This window comes from Ambystoma mexicanum, chromosome 8 (assembly GCF_040938575.1).
Source record: "Ambystoma mexicanum isolate Mex_15411 chromosome 8, UKY_AmexF1_1, whole genome shotgun sequence".
NCBI classification, from domain to species: Eukaryota; Metazoa; Chordata; class Amphibia; order Caudata; family Ambystomatidae; genus Ambystoma; species Ambystoma mexicanum.
The window spans coordinates 1,721,978,007-1,722,002,330 of NC_090929.1; the positions used below are offsets into that span (position 1 = coordinate 1,721,978,007).

Below are 24,324 nucleotides of genomic sequence, written 5' to 3' on the forward strand. Positions count from 1 at the left end.
GCACTGCCAGGGAAGAAACCAGCCGCGGAGTTCTCAATTAAAAAGGAGCGGTCCTTTTATTCGCGGTCCAGTGGTAAGTGGCTATCCGGTTGCCGGGTTGCTTGGTTCGGGCAATTCGACCACAAGACGTCCTGGGATGCGAGAAAAGAAGGTAAACTGGTTGTGCCCACCAGTCAAGGGAAGAAGACTCTCTAGCAGGGAGATCTCCTCTGTCGTTGGGAAGTGGTGAGTCGGTTCAGCAGGGCTCCACCGGTGGTGTCGTCGTAGCAGGTCGGCTCAGCTTCTCCCTCGTCGGATTTTCAGGTCCTCTGGCGACTTCTGAAGTTCCAGTCCCCAAAGCCCTGCTTTTATCCAGAAAACCCCCATTCATTCAGCCTAGCTGTCAATCAAACATGCTGGCTCACCACTTGGGCCAATCACGCAAGAGTGCGACTTGGGTTGTCAAGGCAACTTAGTCCAAGGTGCCTAAACCCCCTCCCACGCCCCCTGTGGTACCCAGACAGAGTGGCACCACTTTGGAGGGCTTCTGTGTAGAAGCCCGCCAAAAGTGGAACAAAGGGCTCGACCTTTGGTTTGGAGTTACAGAGGCGAACACAAACGCCATTTTAAAACCGAGTTTTGGCAGAAAATACCAACCGGTGAATTAATATTAAATGAATAAACCGGCGGTATGTTAGAGGCTATGTAAAAAAAGTATTAGCCTCGAACAATGGGAAAATCCCATAGAGATATATTTGCGGTTGAATATAAAAAGTAGTATCCACTGCCACCAGCCAAAACTCGATGAGGGGGGACGGGACAGTGCCCCCAGGGGCAATCGAATTGCCCCTACCAGTATGTCTACAATATGATGGTTTGTACTGGTTCTGTTAGTAATTTGGGACTAGTAAAGCCAATGGTGACTCTACATGCCCTGGGAGACAGTAGTCAGTCCCAGGGTATGGAGTCTATGGTGGGGGGTCACTATGACACCCCAGTGTTACTGCACGGAGGGTGCTGTGTAACACATATAGGAAAAACACATGAGACCCTATGGAGTAAAGGACCCCATAGCCCATGAAACACATTAACATTCAAAGGAACAGCACAAATCGTGTCCAAGAGTGGGAGAAAGAGTCTCACTCTTGGCAGGAGAAAAAAACAAACTCCAGAAATCCAGCAAAGCTGCTGGTGGACTCACTAGGTTAGGAAATTCAGCCTAAACAGAGAATTCTCCCTAACACTCGCCCCCCCAGACTAGGTGACACGAGGATTTAATCCACTCCTGGATGAATCTCATACCTGTAGTCAATGACATACATCCTAGAGAGACCATCAGCATTTTGGTGGTGACACCCTGACCTGTGCTCAATGGTGAAATCCAACCCTTGCAGGCAGATTGACCATCTCAATAGTTTTGGATTTTCCCCTTTCATTTGCATCAACCATCTCAAGGGTTGGTGGTCAGTCTGAATGACAAAAGTAGAACCATAGTATGGCCTAAACTTCTTCAGAGCCCACACAATAGCAAAACACTCTTGTTCAATGGTTGCCCACCTTGTTTCAGGATCCTTCAGTTTTCTACCGATGAAGCAAATAGGGTGCTCCCTACCTTTCCGATCCAGTTGACTGAGGACTGCACCTATTCCTACATTTAAAGCATCTGTCTGCACAATGAAAGTTTGGTGGTAGTCAGGAGCTCTGAGTACTGGGGCTTGGCAAAGAGCCTTTTTCAGGTTTTCAAAGACCTGATTGCATTCCTCATTCCATCTAACCTTTTTAGGGAATTTAGGAGAGGAGATGGCATTCAGTGGAGAAGCTATGGTCCCATAGTTCTCTATGAAATTCCTGTAGTACCCAGTGAGACCTAAGAAGGCTCTTACATGGGTCTGAGTAGTAGGTGTTGTCCAATTTTGCACAGCTTCAATCTTACTGGGCAAAGGCCTTATTTCTCCACCTCCTACCTCATGTTCAAGGTAGACCACTTTACTCTGTCCAATCTGGCATTTACTCGCCTTTATGGTCAGATTGGCCTTTCCAAGAGCCTGCAAAACATATCTCAAGTAGTCCACACGTTCTTCCCAGGAATTGCTGAACACTGCTATGTCATCCAAGTATGCCATGCAGAAGTCCTCCATCCCATTCAGAACCTGGTTTACCATCCTTTGAAATGTAGCAGGTGCATTTTTCAATCCAAAAGGCATAATCCTAAACTGGTATAAGCCAACTGGGGTAGAAAATGCAGTTTTCTCCTTGGCATGGTCTGTCAGGGCTATTTCCCAATAGCCTGACGTCAGGTCAAATGTGCTGAGGAACTTGGCTGAACCAAGTCTATCCACCAACTCATCTGTCCTTGTTAAAGGGTGGGCATCAGTTTTAGTGACTGCACTAAGAGCTCTGTAGTCCACACAGAATCTAAGTTCTTTAGATCCTGCCTTTGGTACTAACACAACTGGGCTAGACCATGGACTAGTAGAGGGCTCTATTACCCCGCGATCAAGCATCTTGCTGGCCTCACCTTTGATGTGGGTTCTTGCATTCTCTGACCTTCGATATCTTCTGCTTTTGACTGGCAGACAGTCACCAGTGAGTATGTCATGCTGTCCTCAAGGGATCAAGCCTGGTGAAAGTGAGAACAGGGATGCAAACTGATTCAACATAGATTTGCACTCTTCTTGTTGCTCAGGTGTCAGATTTGAAGAGAGATTTACTCCTTCAATCTTTTCATCTAAAGGTAAGCCTCTGGGGAGATCAGGAAGAGCTTCACTCTCTTCTTCTTCCTCTGATGATGCTAGAAGCAAAGCTGCTACATCAGGTCTGGAGACATACGCTTTTAGTCTGTTGGTGTGGAAGACTGTTGGAGCCTCCTTGGGATTGCCCAAGTCCACCAGATAGTTGACCTCTCCAAGTTTACCCACAACCTTGAAGGGTCCCATCCATTTGTCTTGCAAGGCCCTCTGCCTTGTTGCAATCATAACGAGAACTAGCTGGTCTTGAGTAAACTCAACCATGTTAGCCTTTTGGTCATGCCAGTGCTTGACGAAAGCTTGCCCAGCTTTCAGGTTATCACTTGCTTCTGCCATCATTTGTGACATTCTCCTCCGGAGACCTATCACATAGTCAGTCAGTCACTCTGACTGGCTTGGGGGCAGGAGCACTCTCCAACCCCTCCTTGATCAGGGCCAATGGACCTCTGACCGGATGACCATAAAGAAGTTCAAAGGGAGAATAACCTACTGTAACGCTCACCTGAATCCCTCGGAGGCGCAGGTCTGGGCTGGGGGTTCTCGGAGTCTTCTAGGGTCACGCGCAGGCCTCGAATGCCACCCTGGAAAGGCCCTCTCCTCACTGAGATCTTGATCTGAAGGGTGAGGTGTCTGCAATTGGGAGAGCAAGGGGTTAATAGGATATATAAGCCTGACTGGGCAAGCTGACTCCCCTTCCTGGTACTCCCCACGTAGTTCGTAGGCTAAATGTGCTCACCTTATATAGATGAAAGCGGAGCTCTCCATCCTGCGTCTGTGCAGGGGCGCCGAAGCCAGTTACTTCACTGGTTTATTGTCCAGCTTCTTGGATGCAGAGGATGAAGATTTGGAGCTAGGCCGTCGTTAGCAGCACGAACGGCGGTTGCTTGAATGGAGAGCGATGGAAAGGCGAAGGTGTTGCAGGCAAGTAAGTAGAAAATGTCAATTCGAAGTTTAAAGCACTTCTTAAAGTCTCTTTTCCTTTTTCAGGTTGCAGAAGCAGCTGGGTAGAAAAATAGATGTCGAGGAATGCGCCGAGGAGTGATAAAGATGAGAGCTGCCCAAAACACGTGCGTATGGATGGAGTTTTGTATTTCTTAATGATGTCCTTTTGTTTCGCAGATGCGAGTAGCAGCGTCGGCGGAGGCGAGAAGAATGCAGCGCAGGTAGGGAAAGTTTCACGATGGTTACTAACCAATGTCCTTGCTTCCACAGGGTGCCGAAAAATGGAAAGCTGCAGCCCGTGGCTTGAGATGCACCGATGGATTGGGTAAGTGCTGCGCTGGTTGTTATCTCGTGCAAACCTGGTGTTCTTTTCCCTTCTCAGATGCTGCAGAAGACGAAGATGGTATTTCAGAAGGTAAGATTACGGATTTCTCCTCCCTAGATGCAGAAGTTGAAGATTCTCTGGAGCTGACACGGTGAGCGTCTTGCTGCTATTGCAGAATAACGCGAAGCACGTTGCTCTGATCGGGCGTGGTTTAAATAGTCCTACTGGAGTGCTTAGAAGTCTCCTTCCACAGCAGCCTCGCCCAGGAAAGAAGTCCCAGCTTCCAGAATAGTTCCAGTATCCAGTCCCAGGAAGTGGTGCTGGCCACACCCAGAAGGTAAAGTAGTTCCAGCCATGGATGGATGAGGATGTCATCCTGCAGGGGAGTGAGCAGCATGGTCTGCAGCCGGTAGGTCCACCCAAGCACCATTCCTTACATCATGAGCCCGGCACGTCCTGTGCCGGGACTGGGTCCCCTTATGAGCCTGGCGCCACTGGCGCCAGGACAAGGTCCTTAAGGCCCCTATGGGAGCCGATAAGTGCCTGAAAATTAAGTTGTGACCCAGCTTCCGAGGCAGTTGGGCTAAACCTGACTCCTTGGAGGCTGCGGTCATGACACCTACTCCCTCCTGAGGGACTTCTCTATAAGCAAAGAGAAGGCATGGCAGTAGAAGGTCCCACTTTCTTTTAAGGAGGTCCTCTAAAGCACCTATCATGCTCTGCATGGTTCTGTTGAACCTTTCAACCAACCCATTTGTCTGAGGGTGGTATGCTGTTGAGAACTTGTAAGTAACTCCGCAGTTTTTCCACATGGCTTTCATGTAGTGGGACATAAAACTCGACCCCCTGTCAGAGATTACTTCCTTAGGAAACCCAACCCTGGTAAAAATACCAAGGAGGGCCTTAGCCACAGCCGGAGCTGTAACAGTCCTCATAGGAATTGCCTCAGGGTACCTAGTAGCATGGTCTACTACAACAGGTATAAACCTGTTGCCTGAGGAGGTTGGAGGATCAAGGGGACCAACAATGTCAATCCCTACTCTCTCAAATAGGACTCCCACAACTGGGAGAGGCACTAAAGGTGCCACATTCTTGGAGCCAACCTTACTAGAAGTCTGGCAGGTGTGGCAGCTCCTGCAGTACTAATCTACTTCAGCCCCCATCTTCGGCCAATAAAAGTAGAGTGCAGGCCTTTCCTTAGTCTTCTTGAAACTCAAGTGACCAGTGTTAGGCAGAAACCTGTGCAGTTCCCTCCGGGACCACTGCAAAAGATTTAAGACTACAGGTGTTTGGCAGTAAACCCACTTGGTAGCAGTCTGTACCACACAGATTCACTTGGTCGCTGCGGCTGAGCAGTCAGACTTCCCTCAGGAAGAGTTAGGCAGTATACAAAGTATTCACAATAGGTCAGAAGAACACAGTAGAACAAGTAACACTGACCAGAGCTTGGTGTAAAAGAGATATCATTATTTATTTAAAATCACATCTAGTAAAACACACAGGCACTAAGGTTAAGCAGTTAAGAAACACGGTTACTAAAAGATATACACTCCCTTAAAAGAATATTAGACAAGTCTTAAGTAAAGCCCCACGTATTTTCAGACAGCGGTGAGCGCTTAACGCAGATGGCACTCTAATAATTCGTTTTAAAAAGGGAGAGAAAAGCGGAGTATAATTTGAAACAGATCCTAACACTTTCACAAGAACATAACAACAAGAGAGGAAGGCAAAGTAAACCGTGAAGTTAGAGTTCAGAATGCCGGATCCACTTTCAGAGGATCAGAACGGAATGTGTCCAAGGTCACACGGTTGCAGCGCACAAAAGTCTTGAAAGGGTTCAAAAAAGAGTTGGACCAAAGAAAGGGACCAGTTAGATGGTCAAGGCGGCCAGCCCAGTCCAGAAGGTTAAGGGATTATTATTACCTTGTAGCAATCTTTATTAAGGGAGGCCTGGTGGACACGGTACCTAGTGGCGAGAATACTCCAGCGGGGGCAGTTGTTCCTGGCAGCGGATGCAAGTTGGTGCTTCGTCCGGGGAAGAGAGGATCTCGTCGGGGAGGAAGACGGGACCAGCCGCGGAGTTCTCAGCTAAAAGGAGCGGTCCTGTTATTCGCGGTCCAGTGGTAAGTGGCTATCCGGTTGCCGGGGTGCTTGGCACGGGCAATTCGACCACAAGACGTCATGGGATGCGAGGAAAAGAAGGTAAACTGGTTGTGCCCACCAGTCAGGGGAAGAAGCCTCTCCAGCCGGGAGATCTTCTCTGTCGTCGGGAAGTGGCGAGTCGGTTCCGCAGGGCTCCACTGGTGGTGTCGTCGTGGTAGGTCAGCTCAGCTTGTCCCTCGTCGGATTCTCAGGTCCTGTGGCGACTTCTCAAGTTCCAGTCCCCAAAGCCCTGCTTTTATGCAGCACACCCCCATTCACTCAGCCTAGCTGTCAATCGAACATGCTAAGTGGTGAGGCGGCCGGCTCACCACTTGGGCCAATCACACAAGAGTGCGACTTGAGTTACCAAGGTAACTCAGTCCAGGGTGGCTAAACCCCCTCCCACGCCCCCTGTGGTACCCAGACAGAGTGGCACCACTTTTGGAGGCTTCTGTGGAGAAGCCTGCCAAAAAGTGGAACAAAGGGCTCGACTTGGGTTGGAGTCACAGAAGAGAACACAAACGCCATTTTAGAATCGAGTCCTGGCAAAAAATACCAACGAGTGAATTAATATTTAAATAAACTGGCGGTATGTTCGAGGCTAGGAGAATTAAATAATTAAAGTTGGTAGCCTCGAACAATGGGAAAATCCCATAGGGCTATATTCGCGGTCGAATATAAAAAGTAGTATCCACTGCCACCAGCCAAAACTCGATCAGGGGGGACGGAGACATGCCCCCTCGACTAACAGACCCCGGGGCAATCGAATTGCCCCGACCAGTACGTCCACAATATGATGGTTTGTACCGGTTTCTGTTAATAATTTGGGACTAGTAAAGCCAATGGTGACTTTACATGCCCAGGGAGACAGTAGTCAGTCCCAGGGTATGGGGTCTATGGTGGGGTGTCACTATGACACCCCTGTGTCACTGCACGGAGGGTGCTGTGTAACACATATAGGAAAAACACATGAGACCGTATGGAGTAAAGGACCCCATAGCCCATGAAACACATTAACATTCAAAGGAACACCACAAATCGTGTCCAAGAGTGGGAGAAAGAGTCTCACTCTTGGTAGGAGAAAAAAAACAAACTCCAGGAATCCAGCAAAGCTGCTGGGGCACTCACTAGGTTAGGAAATTCAGCTTAAACAGAGAATTCTCCCTAAAAACTCTGTACTGCAGGGCGACTTCATTTCAATGTAGCAGAAGTAGCGCCTGTGGCCGCTGCGTCGGGAGACTTCGGACGGCCTCTATTCTTCTCGTTAGTATGTTTTCCTGTGGACCTGCTCATCTTGCCGTTGCCACCTACGGTCTGTGTCTGGTCCTCCCTTGTGTGGACTTGGTGGCACTGACTTTAATTGTTCTCTCAGACTTCACCGGCTGGTAGGGAGGATGGGGGTATTCTTGCACATGGCCCTGAGGTGGTCATAACCCTCACATGTGGTGCATTTTTGTCACAGAACGGGGCAGTCTCCCGTGTGAGGATATTCGTACCCATACCTGTAGCATGTGGCATCGGTGCATCTGGGCTGTGGGTTCAATGACGTGACTAGCTTGTTGACGGCTTCTTGATTGGTAGACTTTGACTGTATGGTGACTTTGCCCAAGTTGTCCAATTGAGATTCTACTGCTGCCTCCATGCGTGTCAGAGCAAGAATCTCTTCGAGCGATCGTTGTTTATGCAGGAGCTTCTTTTGAAAACCTTGGGAGTCACATCCAGGTATCACCTGGGACCGTAGGGCCTCATTGTTGGAGTATCAATGAAATTCGCAGTGTTTCAACTTGATGCGCAGCCGCATTACGAAATTGTCTAAGGATTCCCCCTTCTCTTGGCATGTAGTGTTGAAAGACATGCCTTTCATAATCTACATTTGTATGTGGTGTGAAGAATTCAGACCGCTTAGTGTGCAGGTCTTGGTAAGAAGCGGTGTCGAGATTCATTATGAAAGAGCTGGACCCACTGCCATGGACAGTGTGTTTTTGAGTCGGGTGACATCTTTAAGTCCTATGGCTCCCACGGCCAGGTCGCCCATCTGGGGTCTAAATTACTGGTGTCCCGAATGTCAAAGGCATGAGGTAGATGCAATACTTGGGACCCTCTGCTCGCAGGTGGAGCCTCATTTAAGGGGGCAGCCCCTGACGTAGACGAGACGTCTTCCACAGACATGATTTGTGGTTGGGTTCCTCTTCGGAGCGCTGGCATCAGGTGATGTAGGAGTTTGGGGCCCCTTCTCAAGTACTAAGCGATGCGTTTGCTGAGCCTAATTTGTTCCTTTATCTCTTTCCAGGACGGCTGGAATTTCCTCTCTCTGGGAGCTGTTGTGGACTTATAGTCCCCCCCTCCCCTCCTTTGAAGTGCCTTGCTTTGGCAAGGCCCTTGTGCTGCGAGGGCGTTGGAGGAGCCCGAGTTAATGTGCGCTGTTCGTGCAAGGCTGGCTGCACTTCTGAGGCTTTTATTCTTTTCTTTTTCTTTAAATATATAGGTACCAGGCCTCCATGGTGCCCTATTTCCTCCTCCTTCTTTTTTCCAGGTTGATGCACGTGGTTTGTGGGAAAGTCGGGCTGCCTAGCTGCATCTTTTTAATAACGGTGCCAGGCCTCTGTTGTTCTCGGTGTCCTCCCTCTCCCTTGACTTGTGTGGTTGGGGGGCTGCGAGGTTGCGAGCGCACAGGGGGTGTTTGGGCATGTGACATGGGTTTTTCTTCTCTCTGAGGGATGACTTGATTGCCCCGATGGTGCAGGGAGCTGTGCAGACACGCATGTACAGTATCCCAGTCAGCTTCCTCACCAGAGCACGACCAGTGCTCTGACTTTACGTGTGCTTTTCTATCCTGGACTGGTGCCCTGGCGCACCGGACATGTTGTTGCATGCGTTCGCACACGCCACGTCCCTTGTTATGCGTCTCCCCGCCGTCTCCACTTCGCAGTTCAATAAACCGCGCCCGTGCGGGCAGTTGCCGCCGGGACCCGTAGCAGGCAGCATCGCGTCCCGTGTCTCTCTGATTGTGTGCGTGCATGCATGTATGCGTGTGGGCCACCCGAGGCACAGGTTGCTATACAACAACTGGCGACGAGGATGGGATACCATTGCAGAGTTCGCTCGATGAGCACAGCGTGTTTTACATCAGCAACGCTACACGGTGGTGAGTCACGGACCCGGCGGGAACAGATCTATGGTGTTCTAGTGTCTGGTATTCAGCAGTAGCGGCCTGAAAAGGTGCTCGTGCGCTGCTCATACCACATTCACAGAATTTTTGGAACTCTGGCAGTCCTCTACAACCCAGAGGACAGCCCACATTGCGTAGCTACTGCACAAAAGGTGGCTGGAAAGCACAGCTGGCAACAAGGAAGACGCACAGAGCTGGAAGGGAGAAAGGGCATGCTGAATTCCACCGTACAGTAATGTGAGGTACGTGCACTGCCCACCCAAAGGTTTGCGGCCTCTGAGCCATAAGGGGGTGCCTGTGCGACCTGTAAACATGGCGGGAAGTGACGGAGAGGCGGAAACTGCGACTGTGGTGGTGAAAGCACAACAGGGATCTTTGTTACCCATGCAAGAGTTTGATGTGTCCGGTCCCCCTTCGAAGTTGAGCCCAAGATGGTTGCTATGGATAAAAAAACTTGATATGTACTTTACAGCGACTGGGATAACCAATGACGATGCGAAGAGGGCCACTCTTTTGTACTCGGGTCTGGATGTCCTACGCATAGATGAGTCCCTGAACCTGCAGGTAGTCACCTATGATGCTGTCAAAACTGCATTGGAAAATCACTTTATACCGCTCTCTAACGTCGACTACGAGAGGTTTCTCTTCTATGCGGAAAAACAGCAGGAGGAGGAATCACTTGATCAGTTTTGCGCTCGACTGCGGCTCATGGCCACCACGTGTCGATGGGACAATGAGGAATCGATGATTAGGAATCAAGTACTCCAAGGGTGTGGCTCAGGCAAACTACGAAGGCAAGTGTTGAGGAAACCGGTCTGGACCTTGCAACAAATCCTAGACAGTGGTAGAACCTATGAACTGGTGGAGTCGAGAGGTGCCAAGATGGAAGCGGCAGTGCGTCCTGGGAAATCGGAAGAGGCATTTGCTATCAATAAACAGACTGCGTCGAAAGACAAGTGGGGTCAGAAACGACAGGAAACTCGTCCCCCGACGGGGTCTGGATCTATCTGCCAGTATTGCGGATATGATTTGCCCCACTCTGAAGAGTGTCCAGCCAAATCGAGGTCATGTGGCCGGTGCAACGGACCCGGACACTACGCCCGAATGTGTCGTGCCCCAGCTCCCGTGTCAATACAGAGGGGCCCGGCCAGGGTACGAGGGGGTGGTTCGAGAAGGCAGAGGAGCAATTCGGCTTTGGAGCAAGAAATGCAGAGACTTCAGTTAGCAGAGGAGGAGGAAGACGAAGCGTTCTTCATCTCGAGCATCGCCACTGGGGCGAGGAGTAAGAGACAGCCCAAATGTGTTGTGAACATTCAAGGGGTGCCGACACAAGTGCTAATTGACACAGGGGCCTCAGTGTGCGTGCTTGCCTCGGAACATTACCAGAAGATTCCAGGCCCTCCTGCGCTGAACATTTCGACGGCGAGGATTTTCACGTTTGGCGGAGACACTCCGCTCCCCATCAAGGGTGTGTTTGTAGCGCCTGTATCCAGGGGCGGAAAGACCATAAAGGCCCGATTTTTCGTTACAGATGTGAGTCCCCACTCTCTACTCAGCTGTGCGGCATCCGAAGCCCTGAACCTGGTTCACTTTGCACTAGAGGTCTATCAGGTGGATATTGAGACGCTGCTGGACAGGTTTGCGGGCATTTTTGAAGGAGTTGGGAAGTTGAAGGCGCCCTCGGTATGTCTGCACATTGACGACCCGATCAGACCAACAGCCCTCAAGCACAGGCGGATTCCGTTTCATCTTCGAGAGAAAGTGGAAGAAGAGCTCCGGTCGCTTGTCAGTATGGACATTATCGAGAGGGTGGAAGGACCGACGCCCTGGGTTTCGCCCATTGTGGTGGCGCCCAAGCCAAAACAGACTGAGGCGGCGAGAATTTGTGTAGATATGCGTCTCCCCAACGTCGCAATTAAGAGAGAGAGACACTTAACACCGACCCTCAATGACATCATTGGGGAGTTGCAGGGGGCGAAAGTTTTTTCGAAATTGGATCTACGGGCGGGCTATCACCAGCTTGAGCTCCACCCAGACTCTAGATTCATCACGACTTTTACTACACACGAAGGCCTTTATCAATTTAAGCGCCTGAGCTTCGGCATTCCATCGGCCGCCGAAGTCTTCCAGAACACTATTAGGGGGGGCGCTGGCAGGCCTTAAAGGCGTCTTGAATATGAGTGATGACATTTTGGTATTTGCCGACTCGGAAGCAGAGCACATGAAGAGGCTCGAGAGCACGCTGAAAAGGTTGAGTGATCTGGGACTTACCCTGCACCGTCAAAAGTGTGAATTCTTTAAAGACCGGATAGGGTTTTTTGGATTTATTTTTCACGCCGCTGGAGTGTCACCGGATCCGGCTAAGATCAGAGACATTCGAGAAGCTGCGGCACCATCATCCCCCACGGAGGTAAGGAGCTTCTTGGGGATGGTGAATTACTGTGGGCGCTTCATCAAGGGTTTGACTTCCTTGTCTGAACCGCTCAGGGTGCTGACCAGGAATGACGCCGTGTGGAGGTGGGAAAGCAAAGAACAGGAGGCATTTCAAGCCCTCAAGTATGCCCTGTCCGATGGGGACACAATGGCATACTTTAACCCTTCTGTGGAATCAGAGATTGTTGTTGATGCCAGTCCCGTAGGTGTTGGGGCAGTACTGTTGCAGCCTGATAAGGGGGGACATGCGACTCATCGCTTACGCGAGTAAGGCTCTCTCCAACACCGAAATGCGATATTCGCAATTTGAAAGGGAGGCGCTAGCCATTCTGTGGGGCTGTCACCATTTTCACCTGTACATCCTGGGCAAGCCCGTCGTAGTGGTGACGGACCACAAGCCGCTGCTGCCCATATTGGCGGGGGTGTCTTTGAAGCCGCCGCCCAGGATCGAGAGGTGGATGTTAGCCCTAATGGAGTATGGGGTTCGACCAGTGCTTAATTTGTAAAAAAAGAAGTGCCAGTGCCCAAAAAATATTGGCCCTGTAATGCGGGCACGGCGCTGCCCTCAGCGCGGGCGCGCCGGCTGTGCCAGTTCAGTGCTAGACCTACCTGGATCGGCCCACCACCAGCCCATCACACTGCTGCTGCTCCATGTCACATGTTTAGCACTGCAGCAACTGCTGGCACAGACTAGTAGTAAATACGCAACTAAGACATGCTCCTCCTGTAACTGCGCCTCGATGCCCCCGGGCTGTGTGAGTGCTTCAAAAATGCAAATAAATAAAAAAGCATTCTGTTTCAGTCACTGTTGCACTGTATTTGTCTCTACCCCTTCTGCCCCATCTGACAGTCTGTTAAAGTACACCAAGTACTGTTGATCTGTTACCTCCAGGAAGAGCACCCTCCCTCAGCCCGTTCTTCAGTCACCTCATCCAGGTGTTGTGTAATCAATTTACTCTCAAGCCCTTATCAGTCATCACATCTCATAAATGCATCCCCCTTCACCTTTCCTTCAAGCATGAGCATGGTGTTTTATAACTTGGAAAAAGTCATTTCTGCAAGACATTGGTGTGGAATCAACAGCCTGTGCTACTTCTGCTTTAGGGCCTCTTTCCACTTTAACACATCTTAAAAAACGAAATATGATTTGTCACTCAATATTCAGGAGCCAGAGGGGAATGCATATTCAGATACCTCCTTCCCACTGACATGTTCTTGACATACTTCATTAAACTGCGGGGTGTAACGGACACCCACCTCCCTATCTGAGGATTCCTATCTGAGGATTGCATGTGCTCTCATTCGGAGTACATGTTCGGAGCATATTGTACCCAGGTTAAGGGGCCACATCTGTTGTATAAACCACACATCAGGATAGAAAACATGCGCTGGAATTATGTCATGGCGTTCATGGATCCCAGTCAAGAATCGATTACATATGGGTCTCGGTTGCTTTGGTTGGAGCTATTCGGGAGGTGTGTAAGGGGGCCATTAGGGATTGCAGATCACAAAATAGTCTCTCTGGAGCTTGACGTGGGTCGGAGGAGAAAGGGGATATGGGGCTGGAAATTCCCAGGGGCCACCCTGAGAGATCCTGCGATTAGAAGGGGTGTTGAAGAGAAGATCAAGTTTTTTTTCGATACCAACAAGAAGGGAGACACTGGGGAGGACACGAGGTGGGATGCCTTTAAAGCCACCCTCAGGGGGGAATTGATAACGATCTTCGCTCACCGAGGGAAACAACTGCAAGAGTTGGAATCACAATTAGAAGCGGAAGTGGAGGCGGCTAGATGGGCGGCAGGGGCACCCCCTCGAGGAGGGCAATGCGATCCTATAGGAAGGCTGTTGGGCAGTTGGAACTCCTACGCACTAAGAGGGCAGAGGGTGCTTTATTATCTGTGCAACAGCAATATTATGCTAAGGCCAACAGAACTGGCTCCCTGCTAGCGCGATTGCTCAGAGGCAAGAGGACGAGGAATGCGATAACAGCCTTGAAGTCGGCCACAGGGGAAAGGCTCACGGATCATGAGGGAGTCCGTGAGGCCTTTGCTGAGTATTATGAGTCGCTCTACTCCTCCCAACGTCCCACAGGCGACAGACAGGAGGAATTCCTCCAAAAGATCCAATTACCGGAAATCAGCCGGGAGACGAGGGAAGCCCTAAACCGGGAAATCACGGAGGAGGGGGTGCGGGAGGTGATAAGAGCTCTCCCATCTAGCAAAGCGCCGGGCCCGGATGGCTATACGGCTACCTTTTACAAAATGTTTAGTGTGCAGCTGGACCCACTCCTCACCTCGTTGTTTAACTCTTTTCACCTCAAGGGTAGAATTTCTCCGTCCATGGAAGAGGCCAAGGTCACTTTAATACTAAAAACCCAGAGGAGAGAGCCTCATATCGCCCTATAGCGTTGATTAATCCGGTGAAATGAATAAAAAGAGTTTAAAAAAAAAAAAGGAAGAACGGAAACACCCAGGTAAACATTCACAGTTCATGTTTCGCTTAGATGAATGCTATCCGGGGTCGGACTGGGGCATACAATTGTCTCAAGTCGGGCTCGGCACCAATGAAAAGGTGGCCAAAGTTGCAAACGACAATTAATTCCTTTTGTGACAGACACTAGTGGGACCATGCAGCCGCCCATGGCCCGCCCCGTCCTGGGCTTTGTCCTGCCTTGCCTCAATCACTTATGCTACCTTCCTTGCGGCCACCACCGCCACGGCCATGCTGAGCCTGATGATGACAAAAATAGGTGTGAAGCGGCCCCAAAGATTTTAAAAGAAAAAACGTATATTTGGGCAGATGGGGCCCATCACTTTCGAAGTGATGGGCCACAGCCTCCACTCAAAATAAGTTATTTCTTTTAAAACCTACCTTCCGTGGAGCGGGGCCCCGGCCACCAGCCACTGGCCCCACGGAAGGTCAGGTTTTCAAAGAAAAAGGTAAAAAAACATACTTTTGGGCACAATCCACGGGCCCGGCCGCCCGCGGCAGAGTCATCCGACTCAGTCTGCGGCAGCCGGCAGCCCCTGGTCACAGAAATTGGCATGGGCCTGGCACTGACTGCAGTCAGCAGCACACTGCACACAGGTCACACAGACAGAAGCACGGGCGCTGACGGGCCCCTCGTGGGGTCCTGACTCCTGGTGGGCAGTCAGGACACCACTAGGGGACCATGCCGCCACCCGGGCCCCGACCTGGGCCTTCCTTGCCTGATCACTTGACTGTGAAAGACTCAGGCTGCACCGCACGCAACAACAAGTGACTTACCTGCTTTGCCGGCTCGGATTGGTCTCCTGTCGGGGCCTCAGGGTGGGGGTCCTGGGGGGGGCGGGTACGTACACTGGCACCCGCACAAATGAAAAAGCAGGCAGAGGGGGCCCCAGGAAGCGACTAGGCCGCAGTGCAGCAGGGCAGGCTCTCTCTCACAAGTCAGGACCAACAACGCCACGCCTCGACACCTTCACTTCACAGTAACTCGTGAAATGAAGGTGGCGCCGCGCTACCTCCTGTGGCAACAACACGTCACCATGTAATTTCACTGGCTCAGAAGAACAGCCAATGAAAACTGCACATTCTGTGTTACTATACAGAATGTATCAAATACTGCATAGTAACAACAGAATGGTAGTTTTCATTGGCTGTTTGTAACAGTTTGTTGTACATTGCTATTGCTGGCCCCTCGTAGGCCCAGCCAGCCAAGGCCTGCAACCTGCAAGCACGAGAGAGATCGAGATCAGAATGACAAATCCCAATGATTTATAATCGAAGCAAAGCGAAGTGGAACAACAAACAAAGCAATGGCACGTATGAGTTCCGGTGCCCAAAAAAGAGTGCCGGTGTTGGGCACCGGCAACCACCCCCACAAATTAAGCACTGGGTTCGACTAATATACAGACCGGGAACCAACAACCCGGCAGACTATCTCTCACAGCACCCCAACACAGAGAATACGGACAAGGACGGTGGTGTGTTCGACTGCCAAGGGTTGCTCTGTCACGTGGTGGATGGGGCGTTACCGGTGGCGCTGTCGAGGCTGGCTATAGCGACGGAATCATCCAAGGATGAGGTGTTCGGCATCATCAAAGCGGCCGTGAGAAGTGGCGACTGGCGAGAGGTGCTGCGTAACAATTCACAGCGCCAGTCAGATACCCATAAGGACCTGCAGGCACTCTGGAAGGTACGGGATGAACTGTCAGTCTCTGATGATGGATTGATTCTAAGAGGGCGGCAGATTGTGATCCCGCAGGCGTTAAGGATGCGCGTGTTGGAGCTGGCTCATATCGGGCATCAAGGGGTCGTCAAGACCAAGGCGAGACTTCGGCCCAAGGTCTGGTTTCCTGATTTGGAGGGGGATGGTGGAGAGTTTCGTGAGAAAGTGCTTGTCATGTCAGGCAGCCAACCCAGGAGACAAGGCCCCACCTATCCGTTCTATGGAACGGAGTAAGAAGCCGTGGGAACCGTCCACGTGGACTTTGGCTCGACTGGTCGGGGCATGTATCTTCTGGTGGCGGTGGATCAATGGTCGAGGTATCCGGAGGTGGAGGTGGTGGAATCCACAGCGACAGAGTTTACCACGAGGGCCCTAGACAAAATGTTTGCGACGCATGGATTCCCAGAGATACTTTGCTCAGACAATGGACCGCCATTTACCGGCAGCCAGTTTGCCCAGTATCTCCAACACAGGGGGATCCGGCACCGCAGGGTATCCCCGCTATGGCCTCGAGCGAACGGAGAGGCCGAAAGGATGATGCGTACCTTAAATAGGGTACTGAGGATTTCCGCCAGTGGGGGTGAAGACCTTCTGAAAAAGCTTGTGGAGTTTCTGCGAGAATATCGCACCATGCCTCACCAATCGACGGGGGTTGCCCCTGCGGAGGCGGTGTTCGGGCGTTGCCCTCGGGGAATGATACCAGAAGTAGAGGGCAGGAGACCAGGTGTCATAGACTATGACAAAGTTCGAGAGGAGCACGCCATGCGCAATCAGGAGAGCAAGAGTCGAGGTCTGCAAGACACCGAGGTGTGTGTCGGAGACTCCGTGTTAGTTCGGAACAGGCACCCAGAGGGCAAACTGTCTCTACCATACGAGCCTCGCCCGTGGAAGGTCACCCACGTGAAAGGAACTATGGTGACAGCGGCCTGTGAACACGGCACTGTCACCCGCAACAGGTCTTTCTTCAAAAAAGTGGACACATCACCAGAGGCCACAGGTCTAGAGGAGATGCCACACCAAGACACGATCCCCGAGGCTCCAGACGAGGATCCCACTAGGGCCATCGCCCCTGCGGACGACAGTACCAGTGGAACATTGCCGGGCACCTCAAGGTACCCCGTGCGGAGGGACCGGAGACTGCCTGCTCACCTCAAGGACTATGTCCTGGACTCAGGGGACTGAGCCGAGGTCCCAACGGGCCGTCACCAGTGATGGGAGTATCCAGTTTGTGTTTACCAGTTTTGCATTGTTAGAGCACCATAATGTTGTACTGTTTTGTTGATGAAAAAAAAAGGGGATGTGACGTCCCAGTTAATTGTAGCGCATGCGCGAGCCTCGTTTGGGACCCGCGCATGCGCAGTTCAATAAACCGCGTCCGTGCGGGCAGTTGCCGCCGGGACGCGTAGCAGGCAGCATCGCGTCCCGTGTCTCTCTGATTGTGTGCGTGCGTGCCTGTATGCGTGTGGGCCACCCGAGGCACGGGTGGCTATACAACACGCTTGTATGTGATGGCTGTCCGCCGCCGGTGCCCATTGTATTGCCAACTATAAGGGTTCACTTGGGGCACGAGGTGGGACAGATTCATGTTCTGTGCAATTGTGGCTCCTCGCTCTTTCCCATGGGCCCGCTGCATTCTGGGAAAGGTGGTCTTTGATCTGCAGAAGCTGCAGTCATCTCCTCTCCTCTTCTCCAACTGGGCACACATGTCACCCAGGTGAGAACCAGAATGTTAAAGGAAGTTTCCTTAATCTCTCAATGACTCCATCCACCCTGTGCAGTGACTGGAGTAAGGACATTCTATATACAAGCATTGGCAAAACCAACAGTTTGGGTAGGCATGGGAAAGGCACTTGCCAGGCACAGCCATAGTGCTATTAACTGGCCATTGGTGGTTGCAGGTGCAAAATGGTGCCCGTACCTGGCAGATGACAAATATTTCTATGCAAGGCAAAATTGTTGGCTTTGCCAATGCTTGTTTTTAACAGCACTTCGGTGAAGGACACAAATAGTGCATATAAACCGAGGGGCTGAAGGCAGACCTGTTTAAGACATTTTTATTACACCGGTAGTGCATTTACAACTCCAATTAAGTCATTAATTCTCAGAAGACTCTGGCAAGAACTTGAGTGCAAAGTTTGATGGTAAGGCTTAATTTAAAGTGAGCTCAAACAGATCCAATGAGGAGGTATTTTTGGGTGGGAATGGCCATAGCGATTAGCATGGCTATGGGTGGGCAAATAAAACAAAAAACACCTACGAGCTTTGTGTCTCTCCTCGTATGCCACCTAATAGCCCAAACTAATAAAGGGAACACCTGAGGTCTTTAAACACAAGGTGGGTTAATTTCTGCCGGCTGCATCATTGGAAGCACATCACATATCCGATATTGCTCTCTTAGTCCAAAGAAACCAGGGCACTTCAGCACTTGTACAATATAATGATGTCAAAAAAGTTTTTTCCAGAGCAACGACTCACCCTTTTTATGGTTTGGATCCAAATAATTAAATATTGTTTCCGCTTCATGTGTTCATTGCTGAGTAGGACCGGATATCAAGGTATTGGTAGTTTATAAATATATGGCAAGGTTAATGCAGAGAATTCCTGTGTGTGCTTAGAAACTCTCTTTCTGATCCATCTGGGCAGCGCAAGCAGTGCTGCGAGCACTGAAACATGCAGCTGGAGAATCAGGAGCACGTGAGGAAATGTGTGTCTTTAATCCTTGTGATTGTATGGTGGACACCACAGTCTTGCAGACACAAGGCTAAACATTTCGTATAGTCCAGCTTTGAAACGTTGCACTGCTGCTGCTCTGTGAGTGGAGACCCTTCACACCAGATGTCACTCTTCTTCCCTCTAGCTGGGACACTGCCTACAGGCGAGAGTTGGAAGCCTTCCTGGAATACGGCGATGCTGGCGAGGTGTGGTGAGTAGCCGTGCGCGGGGGGGAGAGAGGGGGGAGTGTGTGTGTGTGTGTATGTGTGTGTGTGTGGGTGGAGGGCAGCGGTGTGGAATGTGGAAGATTTCTGAAGACTCTGTGGCACGATACCATGGGAGTGCTGAGATTGTGGTGGTGCTGCTGCTGGGTGCAGTGTTGGTGATGCAATGATGCTTGTGGCTCTCGTGGTGGGTAGGACTGGGCAGGAAGGAAACCATGAAGTTTCCGACCTTCACCACAATGTCAAGAAAACACTCATGAACAACACTGGATCTTTCTTCCTTCTTTCCAGAAAGGCCAGTGTGCTCCTCGGAGTACAAAGAAACGAGAAAGGTAGGGAGACCCCTGCATGTTCCCCTCGCATGTTTGGATTAGAGTTAGTGTAATCCATGATTGTGCACTGGAAAAGCATCTTCCATGAAGCCTTCGCTACATAGGAGATCTGGTATGAAGTGCCAGTGCGGTGTGTTGTACATGGCGAAAGACCCTCGCTCCACACCCGCCACCTGCATGGGCACGTTAACCGTCGCCGGCTGCCCTAAATAGTGTGGCCTTGTAACCACCTGACGATGAGCCTCAACAACTAGTGATCCACAGCCTCCCATTGCTTCCTGACACTGGGCTGGAGCTCAATACCACTTTTTTTAAAATTTAGCAAGCATTTTTGGTTTATATAAAACTTTCTACTCCAAACCACAACATATTACATAAATTGCATATCGCCATCTACTTATCTTTTTAAAAATAAAATATATAGCAATACATCCCTAGCTAAAATGTCAGTTACTAAACCTAAAATCTCCTTATTTTAGTTGTGTTTTTTTGGCAATCCTCACTCCCCATATTTAAGCTGAGGTCTACGATAGCCGCTTTTCCAAAGTTTCCTCCCCTTTTGGTGGCCACTCCTATATCCACATCAAATCGCTCCCCGTGATACGACTCTTCAGTGTCCTCAAACTGACGGAAGCACGTCAGTCACAAAGCCCAGAGCGCGGGTGGCCACTGTAGGGCTGTTTTCAATAATCCCTCGTGCCTCACAAGTGGCATACCAACTGACTCCGCCCCAAGCACTTCATAGTTTTTAATAAATGTGATCTAAATTAACAGAATATTTGGGAGCACAGTTCTTTAGGGTTCTGCACGTTTATAGTTTGAGCATTTGCCAATCTATTCTTTTGCATGCGTCAGTTCTGCCATTTTCTGGGTGTTCTCGCCCTGATCCTACTAAATGACCCTCTTTTTCAGTTGGTTCACTTGAGCAGTCAGTGTCATGATCTCTGCTTCCAAAAGGTCAGGGTTTTCCCAACTCCCTTGGAAGCAGATCCATAACCCAGGTTCCGAGTGCCAACCAGTCCCAATTGGGACCTTTTGGACCCAGTCCTGGCACCAGTGGCACCAGGCTCATAAATATGCCCAGTCCCAGCGCTGGAAGCGCCGGGCTCATAATGCTTGGGTGGACTTACCTGCAGCAGACCATGCTGCTTACTTGCCTGCCAGTTGAGCCTCTGATTCTCTTCTGTTTGGAACTACTTTTCCTGTTGGGTGGGGCAGGAGCCACTCCCTAGGTTCAGAACACTGGAACTCTTCTGGAAAGCAGGAACTCTTTTCTTACCTAGGCGTGGCTGTGGAAGGAGACACCTAAGCACTACAGGAGGCTATTTAAACCACACCCGATGGATGAATCTTGCTTTGCGTTATTCTGCATCCTCTGCAGCAGAACGCTCATCGTGTCTTCTGCATCTGATCCTGGGCCTAAGGAAAAAGGCTTACCATCCTGAATCCAGTCTTCAGCAACACCTATAAAGACAAGAAAGAACAGGTTAGCATTACGGTCTTCAGTGACAGCGCTTCACTTACCTGGTCCATCGGCTGTCACCAACGCCTCGCAATGCATTCCGGCATCTGAAAGACAAAGGCTTACCTACTCTTCGTGCGCTCCGGAGGTCTTCGCACTGCATTCCGGCATCTGAAAGACAAAAGCTTACCAACTCTTCGCACGCTCCGGAGGCCTTCGGCGCTGCATCCCGCATCTGAAAAACAAAACAAGGTGCGTTTAAAGACATTGGGGAACTTTAATACTCACGTGCCATTACTCCTTTCCACATCTAACCCAGTGGGTATTCCGGCACCCTGCAGCCGCTCCGAACTTGTACCTGCAAAATAAAAAGACAGTTAGAGCGCATCGTGAAGCAGGCAACCAGCGCTTACTTACGTGCTTCCAGGCGCTTCTATTCATCACACGGGCTCCATCTTCAACTCACTTCAGCCCGTCATCCGCCATCGCCGGAACCCTGCAAAACAAGAGACATCATTACTAAAGACTTTTAAAGACATTAGAATTACTCGAAACTTACCGTTCGTGTAGTAAACGACGGACAGCAGTCCTCTGAAGTCAAGAGGCCTGCTCCCCTTATCCAGTGAAGAAACTGGTTACAGCACCCTGCCCCGAAGCAGATGGAGAGCACGGCGTTCACTTACCTAAGGTGAGCGCGTTAACCTTTGGGGTTCTACAGGAGAAGAGAAAGGGAAGAAGAGAGAGACATTCAATAACCCAGTTCATTAATCCCATATTTTCTATCTGCAGACACCTTACCCTTCGAGTCAGACATACAGTGCACAGAGGTCCAGCCCAAAGAGCCAGCCGTGTGTTACACATCACCTTTGAAGATACGGTATACGCCCAGTCAAGACCGGCGCCTCTACGGGAATCAGGTGAGCGTTACAGAACGCAAAGACTACCGCAAAACTCCCGTCCAGGCGCTATGGAAACCTCGGATACCGACCAGCTAGCTCAGTTACTTGGGGAACTAAGGGCAGAAGTGCATGCAGCCCGTCAGGAAACGAACGCTCTAAGAAGGGAACTGATTATTTCCAAGGAGCGAACAGATGATCTCGCTAGACAATTGCTACAGTCACAAGCCGGACAGACGCTGTTACCCGCATCTGGGGGAAATCTTCCTTCTACATCCTCTATGAATCCAGTGCAGATCAACCTATCTGGGAATGTACCTCTGGCTCCACCCGAACGATTTTCTGGTGACCCAAAGAGGTTTGCAGTATTTATCAATCAGTGCCGGTTGCATTTCTTATGCCGGCCAGCAGCCTTTCCAACTGATCAAGCTAAAGTAGCTTTCGTGCTTTCGTACCTTAGTGGCAATGCGGCAGACTGGTCGATCCCTCTAGTAAATCAAGATGATCCGGTCCTCCATGATTTTCAAGCTTTTCAGCTCAGTATGGAAAAACTGTTCGCAAGACATTCACAGGGGCAGGCCTTGGACAATGAGCTTCTTTCGTTGCGACAAGGTAATCAAGACCTTTTGGCTTATATTGCGTCTTTCAACAGACTGATAGTGGAAACTCAATGGCCTGAGGACAAAAGGATTACGCTGTTTTATAGAGGTCTACGTGGAGAGCTCAAAGATGTTAGCCCAAGTAGTGAATCCCCCACAAGATTGTTCGGACTATATAGACTTAATCGTTCAAATAGATCACAGACTGCAGAACAGGAAGGCCGATCGTTCCAAGTTTGATGCTCGAGTATTTTCCAAACCGCCAACTCCTTCCCAAGGAGTAGACTCCGGGGAACCCATGCAAATAGGGGGCCTGAAAGGTCCTCTAACACAAAAGGAGCGGGAAAGGAGAAAACAGTTGCAATTATGCCTCTATTGCGGAAACTCAGGGCACTTTCTTCGAGACTGTCCGGTGAAACCTGCCAAGAAGGCAGTAGGAGCTGCAGTTACCAAAGTTACAAACTCTGAGCAGGGAAACGACCTCGCCCGACAAGAATAGAGGTCCTCTTGCCGAGCGTGAAAACCAGTTCCGTGACCTCGCATTTCGTGATACCTATGGTCCTTATTAGCCCTGATAATCCGGATCGATTACATGCAATTGAAGCTTACGTCGACAGCGGTGCCATCGGCAATTATGTGGATCATGAAATGGTTTTGAGGATAAATCTAACTCTTTGTCCCAAGGCTGTAAAGGACGTCATTACTACGGTGGATGGGACGGAGATAGCCTCCGGACCAGTAACGCATACCACTCAAGAAGTGACGCTAGTAAGTCAAGATGGACACCATGAGAAGATCGTGTTCGATGTGATCAAGGCCCCTCAGTTTCAGATTATTCTAGGAATACCTTGGTTAGAGAAACACAATCCTCTGATCGATTGGCGAGCAAGAACGGTCCAGTTTCCAGAATGTGTCTCTACTTGTCACCCTCCACCTGGTGTTGCACTGGCAGAAATTTCTTCAGAGACTCCCCAGTTACCTCCCGAATACCTAGAATACCAAGATGTTTTCCGGAAGGATCAGGCTAACTCTCTACCTCCTCATAGGTCTTATGACTGCCAGATAGACCTGATACCTGGATCTACTCCTCCTTGTAGTAGAATTTATGCCCTCACCGAGCCTGAGAACCTTCACCTTCGACAATACCTGGATCAATACCTGGCAAATGGGTTTATTCGTCCTTCCAAGTCCCCTGCTTCTTCAGCTTTGTTCTTCGTTCCAAAAAAGGAAGGAGACCTTAGAACTTGTATAGATTATCGCTCCCTGAACCAGATCACCGTCAAGAATAGATATCCGTTACCTTTGATCCCTGAACTCCTGGACCAAGTCAGAAAAGCATGCATATATACAAAGCTGGATCTTAGAGGAGCCTACCACTTGGTACGAATAAAAGAGGGCGATGAATGGAAGACGGCCTTCCGCACCAAATATGGGCTATTTGAATATCAGGTCATGCCCTTCGGACTTTGCAATGCCCCGGCCGCCTTTCAATATTTTATGAACGATGTCCTCAGAGAGCTCATAGATGTGTGTGTTGTTGTTTACATTGACGACATCCTCGTTTATTCTTCATCGGAATCTGAACATCGGAAACACGTGAAAATGGTCCTCGAAAGATTGCGTCAACACAAACTTTTCGCTAAATTGGAAAAATGTGTTTTCAACGTGACTGAAGTTGAATTCTTGGGATTCATATTATCACCTAGCGGAGTGCGTATGGATTCAAAGAAGGTTGATGCAGTTCTCAAATGGCCATCACCATCCTCCGTAAAAGGTGTGCAAAGCATGTTAGGCTTCGCTAACTTTTACCGCAGGTTTATCCCCGAATTTTCTCGAATAGTCCAGCCCATCACTGCCTTGTTAAAGAAAAACAAACGTTTTGAATGGTCTACCGAGGCGGAACAAGCTTTCCAGGATTTGAAGACTAAATTTATCTCTGCACCAATCTTAAAACACCCTCGCCCCGAACTCCCCTACATCGTGGAAACTGATGCTTCAAGCCTTGCCATGGGGGCAGTTCTATCACAAAAGGACCCGGTAACCAATCAGTTGCATCCCGTGGCATTTTGGTCCCGCAAATTCTCGCCTCCTGAAATCAATTACACGATTACTGACAAGGAACTTCTGGCTATCAAGTCTGCTTTTAAGGCTT

At 50.1% G+C, this 24,324-nt stretch overlaps 1 protein-coding gene across 2 annotated transcripts in view; it reads left to right on the forward strand.

Moving 5' to 3' along the window:
- EEF1AKMT2 (EEF1A lysine methyltransferase 2) overlaps positions 1 to 24,324 on the forward strand; it is a 197,332-nt gene that overhangs the window by 34,786 nt on the left and 138,222 nt on the right. For both annotated transcript variants that reach the window (XM_069612043.1, XM_069612042.1), the window contains exon 2: positions 18,805 to 18,870. In XM_069612043.1, coding sequence (XP_069468144.1) covers positions 18,805 to 18,870 — 66 coding nt within the window. The remainder of the gene's footprint in view (positions 1 to 18,804; positions 18,871 to 24,324) is intronic.